General features: G+C 43.8%; 1 protein-coding gene across 1 annotated transcript in view; it reads left to right on the plus strand.

The window, feature by feature from the left end:
- Positions 1-7,572, plus strand: part of LOC142922693 (fructosamine-3-kinase-like) — a 64,518-nt gene extending 56,946 nt beyond the window's left edge. Inside the window, exons 3-6 of the mRNA XM_076063517.1 lie at positions 1,327-1,418; positions 4,521-4,643; positions 5,501-5,658; positions 6,412-7,572. Of these exons, the coding sequence (XP_075919632.1) occupies positions 1,327-1,418; positions 4,521-4,643; positions 5,501-5,658; positions 6,412-6,430 (392 nt within the window). The 3' untranslated portion in view covers positions 6,431-7,572. The remainder of the gene's footprint in view (positions 1-1,326; positions 1,419-4,520; positions 4,644-5,500; positions 5,659-6,411) is intronic.
- Positions 7,573-8,721: the final 1,149 nt, after the last annotated feature.

The following is an 8,721-nucleotide window of genomic DNA, read 5'->3' on the forward strand; positions in this document are numbered from 1 at the left end:
GTGATTTGGGGCATGAATAGGTGAGTGGGTGGGTTAGTGGAGTGTTGAGTGAGTGGGTCGTTGAGGTAGTGAGTGGGGGGTATGCAGGTGGGTTCGTAGGTAAGTGGTTAAGTGAGTGGCTGGGTGTGTTGATGAGTGAGTGGGTTTCGCGATTGAGTGGGTGCCAGGGTGATTGGGTTCATGAGTGCTTGGCTGGGTGTTTGAGTGGGTGGGTGGGAGGCTGAGTCAGAGTGGAGCGCCAGGGTAGCGGAATGTTAACTCCCTCGCCATTTGTATAGGACATCGTGGGTTCGATCCCGATCGTGACGCCTGTATATTTGGAGTTTGCATGTTCTCCCTGTGGTTGCATGGATTTTTCTCTGGGACCTCCGAGTTTTTCATGCATATTTAGAAATATACATTTAGAGGCTTTGGCTGCTATAAATGTCCACGTGATAAGCCACTTCTTTGAGCTATCATTTGTTTGCCACGTCGTTTCCGACAAGGATCTGTATAGCTCAGTGGGCCTTCCCTGGTGATTTTTAAATAATTCAATTGTAGTTGAACTATTTTAAGTGAATAGGTGGATGAGTGGGTCGGTGGGTTGGTGAGTGGCTGGTTTAGTAAGTGAGAGGTTGGATGAGTGGGTGGGTGGTTGAGTTGTTGGTTTAGAAATTTAGTATGTGGCAGGGTGAGTGCGTGGGTGGGTGGTTGAGTTGTTGGTTTAGAGATTCAGTACGTGGCAGGGTGAGTCAGTGGGTGGGTGGCTTTACGAGTGGGTGGGTGGGTGGATAAGTCAGAGAATGGGGCGCCATGGTGGCTAGGAGATGTTAACTACCTCGCCTGGTATATTGAACTTCGTAGGTTCGATCCCGACCTTGACGCCTGCTGTATATTTGAAGTTTGCATGTTTTCCCCGTGGTCGTGCAGGTTTTTCTCCAGTTTCTCCAGTTTTTCCCTGCACATTTAGAAACATGAGTATTTTGAGCATTTGGCTGCTATAAATTTCCATGTGATAAGCCACTTCGTTAGGCTATCATTTGTGGCCAGGTCGGTTCTGAAAAATAGCTCTGGTAAAATAAAATATGGTTTCATTTATAGTCTACATAGGATTGACTTCCCAGGAAGTAACACTCATTGTATAAACCCCAGAAGAATATTGTTTTGAGTCACCCAAACCAGAATGTGAACTGATATATTCGTATTTTCAAGCGAGGTTCTCGGCCACAGACCACCTGGACAAATATGATGTAGTTTAGTTTGCATATGAATTATTACTTGGGGTTTGTTGACATGATAAAGTTAATGTTTTCTTTGACATGTCTATTGTGTTGTACACTCTGACAGGGGCTCAGGCTTGTTGGGGCAGCATCTGGCTGAAATGCACCTTCACAACAGGAAGATTGGAGAGAGGCTTCACAAGGAAGAGAAAACTATCGGTATTGAATCATGAAAATGTAAAACATGTGGAAAACTAGGCCCACCGATCCAACCCTAGCATCATGTCAACTATGTATTATGTTGACATTCCTTCGCACTGAGAGTAGGCATGCTAATCGGATCTAATGAATATGTGTAAACAGGCGATTTGTGTGTAAACAAACACACATTTCATACAGCTGTTTATTAATCGTAAAAATCAAGCGATTGAGCTAGTGAATGAGATAGACACATGCTGTCATTATTTCATACATGAACACAACTAGCCAGCCAGCAGTCATGCTTTTCCACACCTAATCACATTCATCTCTTTGTTTTAGCCATCTTTGTGATGAAGGGAACTGTATTGTTCATGTGTGTGCAATGTACTTTTCAGAATATGAATTATGTTGGGTAATATATGAATTATGGCTATTAAAAGTATCTGTATTTAAGTCCATCAGGGCAAACTCTTCTGCAAAGGAGACTTAGAGCATTCAACATTGCGTCCCTTTATATTTTTGCTAATCGCAATATTTTTCGATTTAAAGCTTTCGTGACTGCAGGGATTCATATGCTTGGTTCTTTCGGTAAAGTCACGTGGAAGGGAAATAATAAAATAATACAAATAAAACATATAATAAAATTTTCACGAAGTTTCGACCACAACGCAAGCAGACGTCCTCAGATGAAGAAACAGAGCTGTCGGAAAGACAGCGTCTTAATGAACACTGGGCAGTGAACACTGGGCAGTGTTCATTAAGACGCTGTCTTTCCGACAGCTCTGTTTCTTCACCTGAGGACGGCTGCTTGCGTTGTGGCCGAAATGTCGTGAGAATTTTATTATATTATGTTTTATTTGTATTATTTCCCTTCTACGTGACTTTGCCGAAAGAACCAAGAATATAATCGCAATATGTTCAGGAGATAAATGTCAAGGTCTGCTAGCCAAAAGAAGGCTTTAGGAGAGAGTTCATGTAGTTTTGCTATTCATTCATTAAAGGGCAATAGAGTAAATGCTAAAATAAATGTTTCCAGCTAATTTTTTTATATACGCTAGATTTACAAGTCTATAATGTACAGAAAATACCATGGTTGGCCAGACCATCGCTCGGCATCTGCATGTGGCTCCTGGGCAGTTCAAGTGTGGCTCTGCAGAGGCGCTGCTAATTTGTAACTCTTCAATTTAACTTTATATGAAGTGAGAACAATCTGGTATCGGAGGCAGGCCATGAGTACTCCCAGGGCACTGAGATTTCTAAACTCAAAATTCCACAGCCAGTCAACACGAGTCAACTTCTGTATGGCTAATCTTTATCTCTTGTGGCTCCCGTGGCCATCTAAAGATTATGGTATGCTGCTGGTAGGGTCAGGAAAGTTGGTCACCCTTGGTATATGCGTTGATGATTTTGTGCAATGTTCAGCTGCTCCGTCACGACAGGGGTCCCAGTCAGTTTGAGACTGCTAAATTAAGGTTCTCATGTGCTTTACAGATTTTGATACAAATTTCAGTCTTGAATTTCTCCCAACAGGTATGGACCCTGGGCAGGAGGATGTAGAGTATGTGGGTTTCATACGGCTATATGCTGTGGTTACATCCCACATGTGATCTCCGCTTTAAAGTCATGAAACTGGTTGTAGCCCATTTAAATTTTAATATACCCGTTTAACACGTAGGCTTTCGCGGCCAATATCCATAATATCGGTTTTTTTGGGTTGGATCGTTGAAATATAAATTTGTCGTTATACCCGCCACCGACAGCCAATTCGTAAGGTTTGTCACATAAACAGAACATTCCAATTCGTGAAGGGCTCACAAGTGACGTCATCACATCTATCCCTCCAAGGAATGAAACAGGAGGATTTCTCTACGAATTTGGCTGTCCACCTAATGATGATAGTTGTAAATACTGGCGAAACGTCATACTCAGATTGTAAATGTTGTGGATTTTCTCTCCAACACTTCGGTTTGCTGTACTAGTAGCGGATTGGCATGTTCCGTTTACGTGACAACCTTACAAATTGGCTGTTAGGTGGTGGTAGGTTTAACGGCTCATTTATTTTTATGCGATCTAACCCAGAAAAAAGCATATTATAGATTTAATATACCCTTTTGTTGAAGGACAGCCTGGGTGACCAAAGTTTTATAGGAGCGGCAATAATGTTTACTTGATTAAATTAGTTTTATCATGGAGCGGTAAAATCAGCTGTTGTTCAGATGTCAGTCTAATTAGTATTACATCGTAGAAATATGAGAGTCCTTTGTGTAATAGTCTATTAACCACTGATGATGGTAACATTGGTTTAAGGTTACATTTTAAGAACTAGATTGACGTACATTTTTTCTTGCATAAGTACACAAATTTATAAAACAGTATATTTGATGAAAAAATGCATATATTTTCTTCAATTGCACAGAGTTGTACCTTTGATAACAGGGCACACAGTTACAACTGACATCACCAGATGTCACTCAAGTTCCCTCAGAGATCGATCTTGCATAACCAGTGTTCACGTAATCAGTTATGTTTTCGCTAATTACCAATTACACTCAGCCGGGTTTGACAGACTTGTATGAATGTATGTTGCACTTCCTTTCCACCGTACATAGCCAACCGTGCTAAACGGAGGTGCGGGAATTAAGCGCAGAACCTATCGTTAGGATCAATGCTGTTGTAATTTTTTATGAGGATATCAATTGGTGGCTAGAATGAGATGTTCAAAGACTACAGCATGATAATCGGTACATAACATGAGTGTCGAATTATGTCTTAAGAATTACCCAGCCATTTGTACATAAAATTCAACGTTTCTGGGTGACCGTGTTCTTCATTGCAAGGCCCGCGGGCCGGTGGCAGTCCCTGGTGTCCTTTTTACTGCGACCCCTGACGTGCAGTCCCCGACAATACACACAAGTGAAAACACCCCATCATGCTGTCAAACCCCCCAATGGTTTCAAATGTGAGATGGCTCTTTCACTGATAATGTCTTATTCGCGAAAGTGGCCCGCCTCCGAAAATGAGTGAATATCACTGTTTTAGGTCAAGGATTGGCCAAATAAAGTAGGTATTATTTGCTTATGTTTTTAAATGTCTGTAATAAAACTATATTTATGCCACCAGCTGAATGAGTGGCAGGAGGACTGGGTGACATTCTTCTCACGGCAGCGACTGCAGCTTCAGCTGGACATGATAGAGAAGGACTACGGTGAACGGGAAACCCGCGAGCTCTGGTCTCGGCTTCAGGTTCGTAAGCCGTTTCACTCTCGCCCTTAACCCTTTCCTGTTCCGAGACGACTGCTCATTTCAGGATGGGTCTCGTTCACCACCGAATCTCGGAACGCGCAAGTGGTTCAGCGGTAATTTTTTTTAGAGAGGCATAGCGCCGTTGTTTTTAAAGACATTGTACTCGCCGCAGAGCACCGTAGCGACAGGACAGCACTCTATTATAGCTGGTACCAAACTGTGCTACACACCTTCCCGCACGGCCTTGTGGGATCCTCGGTACCGATAAAGTTATTTAATATTTACTTCCTATTACGTTCCGATGACGTACACGAGATTCAGCGGTGAACGGGATGCACCCCGCAACTTGCAGTCATCTCGGAGCAGGAAAGAGTTAATACATGCAGCAGTGTAGCTCATCATGTGCACAGCCATATGGGAAACCCATTTGATCGCAGTGGGTTTTCGAGGTGACTTTAAAGGTAAAGTGGTGTTTCACACGCAGGCTTTCGCGACCAATATTATTCATGATAAAGTTTTTTTTGGCTTAGATAGCGTAAGTGTAAATGCGTCGTACACCCACATCCACCCAACACAGCCCATTAGTAATGTTTCTGACATGAACAGAACGTGCCATTTATGTTATTGCTCGGCACTCTGGTGTGTTAGAGAGGAAACGCAGAACATTTTCAAACGAGTACGACCTTTCGCTGGTGATTACACCCAGCATCATCAAGCAATTGCCAGAAGCGTTCTGGCTTCTGGCAATTGCCTAATGGCAATTGGAGTGGGTGTACGACGCATGTAAATTTATGCGATCTAACTCTAAAAAAACGTTATCATGAATAAAGTGGTGTTGTTTTTTGCGTGGTGTGCAGCTTCGGTTGGGGGATTTTTTCCGGGACGTAGAGGTGGTTCCGGCACTGCTCCACGGTGACCTATGGACTGGGAATGCTGCAGAGATTAATGAAGGGCCCGTCATCTTTGACCCAGCCTCCTTCTATGGGCACTCGGAGTACGAGCTTGCCATCGCTGGGTAAGAAAAAACTACAAACAACCAAAACAATAGCAGCAACTGCCGTTCACTGCCCTGTCTGTGGCATGCAAGGTTCATTCGTATAACCTCAGTGTGGCAAGGGCTGGCTCACTAAATAAATAACAGAGACCAGGTAGAGTTGTGGTTGAGATGTCTACATGCTGAGGTCTCCACCCTCTCTATTTGCTAACTTACAAAGACTCATCCTTCCTTGCTAAGGCTTTTTGGGCAAATCCTGTTAAAGCTGATACGGTGCACAAAACAATAGTGGAACAATAAAACTCTTACTTATCCACGGCACTTGAGGATGCTTGAATGTTCCAGAAACACAGTTTGTCGAACAAGGAACCCCTGGTTCAGAGACAAGTTGCCACTGATGTGCTTTACCAGAAATCCAAGCTGAAGATAATTCATTACACGTCAAATGGAATTCAAACCCTCAGAGCTGGGATATGCTTCAGTGAACAAAAACACATTTGACATGATGTTTACTGTGCAGCCATTGGTGACCAAGTTGAGACCACAGCATTCCTGCCCTCAATTCGCAGGAACGTTTGTTGATAGATGGCTCACTGAATTTTGAATGGAGGACCTCAATGGCATTGGCTCGGTGCTCTGACATTGAAATTAACCTCGAGCCACTCAATTTCCTGCATTATGTTGAATTTGTGAAAATGTTGTTCATTGTTATGTTGTTCATGCTGGAACAACAGCATTGTAAGATTTTGAATGTTTGGTGTTGTTTGGGTACAGGATGTTCCAGGAGCTTTAGCTCCACGCTTCACTCATCCTACCACGCTCTCATCCCAAAGTCACAAGGCTTCGGCAAGAGCCAGAAGCTCCAGCAACTCTTCCACTACCTGAACCACTGGAATCACTTTGAGACAGGATACCGAGGGTCATCCATCTCCACCATGCGCAGTCTCCTCAAGTGAATGAACGGTGCAGGAAATCGTGGGCTATGGTGTATGACTATAAAAATTCTTATCGGCCATGATATACATGATATACATTGTTGAATAAAGGCCTTCCCTAAGCCACCACTAAATCTCACGAAACTAGTCCATTAAATGCTGTGCAATGCCCTAGGCATTCCACGTGAGTGTGACCGGTGGTCCCTTTGTTCCACATCCTGGCCGTGATCTCCACGTGAAAACTGGGTCAGTTAATGTCCGAATCAGAATCTTTAATTAGGCTGGACGAATCTGATGAGCTATGAAGCTCTTTTTTCACAGATGTCCAGTCGGGGCGAGTCAGAAAGTTACAACAACAAACAACAGTACAAACAGATGGGAGGGCAAAGTAAAGGAACGCGAAGCAAATTTTGACTTAACTTTCGTGACTGCAGGAATTTATATTCTTGGTTCTTTCGGTAAAGTCGCGTAAATAGAAAACAAAAAACAATAAAATAAAGACCGCTTGTGTTGCGATTGAAACGTCGTGGGTTTTTTGCTTTTATTATTTTACATTTATTTTTTATTTGTTCTTTTTTAAATTGAATGTTTTTATTTAATTTGAATTTTATTTCTTGTTTTCTATTTATGTGACTTTACCGAAAGAACCAAGAATATGAACGCTAAGCAAGTCATGAAATAAAAATAAATAAGAGTTCAAATTGCATTAGTGCATCAATTCCTGCCAAATTTTTTTATCACCAAATGCCATTTTGGGCAAGGCAGCATAACAAAAACAATCCCAGATGTTTGGCTAGTACCAGTTACAGTGTATGTGTTTGTTGTTGTTTTGCTATGGGAGTAAATCCATGCAGAGAAAGGGACCAGAATTAGGAAAGCGAAACCAGGCAGTCCTTCAGAAGATGCCATGCACGGGCGTGACCACTGCACCACCCTGACGCCCAAACAAATGTAATTCAAATAATCTACAATACTGGCAAATAAACCCTATTAGTATCAACCGAATGTCTGGACAATCTGACCCCCTCTACACAAGTAACAGTTGAGAGTCAACGCTGTGATGTTGTGCGATTGGTGCAAGCGGGGTGAGGTCAAGGTCGATGGCTGCTTCCAGCGGTGTCAAGATGAGCATTTTGAAGAGGCTCGCGAAGGATGATACTTGGCAGTTGGGTGCAGTCTCCCTCCATTAACAACAGAGGGCAGAGGAGCGACGCTCACAACAATTGGCTGAGCACTGGGCGTATACAACGCATGAAGTCGGCAGCAAATTTATCTCAGGGAGTTGACCCGCACACGACAACTGGGTCTGTCCCGCGTGTTCACGCTATAACGCGGTTGCCTTCATTTAGAGAACGCGCACCGCCATAAGGCGACTTGTGAGCGGTCGACGCCGAACTACTTTCTTGAGCTGCGCGGTTGAGCGAGACGAGACGGTAACGCGGCGGCGTCCCCTCAAGTTGTTTGTAACCCAATTCTGACTGCGCTTGGACATTCATTATGGGGGAAATAGTTTTCGCTTAGCGCGGCACTTTTCAGGAACGCATCTACTGCGTTAAACGAGGACTCGCCATACAGGTGCTGTGCACACTGTACTCGGAATCAAAATCTGTTTTGACCCTGGAGAAATCCGAAGTGCTATCAAGCTCTCACTCACAGGTGTCCAGTAAGAGGCGGTGGGGGGGTCACCAAGTGACACGCAGCTTGACCGTGGAGTAGACCGCGAGGACGCCAACGTCGCCTAGGCAACGCCGCCCCCCCCCCTCTGGCTCTGCCTGCCTCGCTCTGTGCACGTGAGGTGTCAACCACGTGACGCGGGCCACTGCGCGCGTTGCGTCACCGCTCACCGTGGGGGGCCCCTCCGCTACGTCCACATCGTACAGTCGCACATTCATTAATAGTCACACTCTTAATCATGTTTATGGTCATCGTCATTAAAGGTGAGTTTAATAATAATACCACTACACAATGTGTGCATTAATATATACGGCATGAATAAAACACACCTGTAAATATCCTAAGTAAGTTTGACCTGACATTATTGCACAACAATTGCCCAGCCACCGTGGGATGTTTATCCTCCAATGTGTATCTGGCTCTGACCTGACTTATATAAAAGTGCAGCTCTGCAATTGATTGGTCACACCACCGC

The sequence above is a fragment of the Petromyzon marinus genome, unplaced genomic scaffold (genome assembly GCF_048934315.1).
Source record: "Petromyzon marinus isolate PM22_M1 ecotype Great Lakes invasive population unplaced genomic scaffold, UKy_Petmar_22M1.pri1.0 PM_Scaffold_14, whole genome shotgun sequence".
Lineage (NCBI taxonomy): Eukaryota > Metazoa > Chordata > Hyperoartia > Petromyzontiformes > Petromyzontidae > Petromyzon > Petromyzon marinus.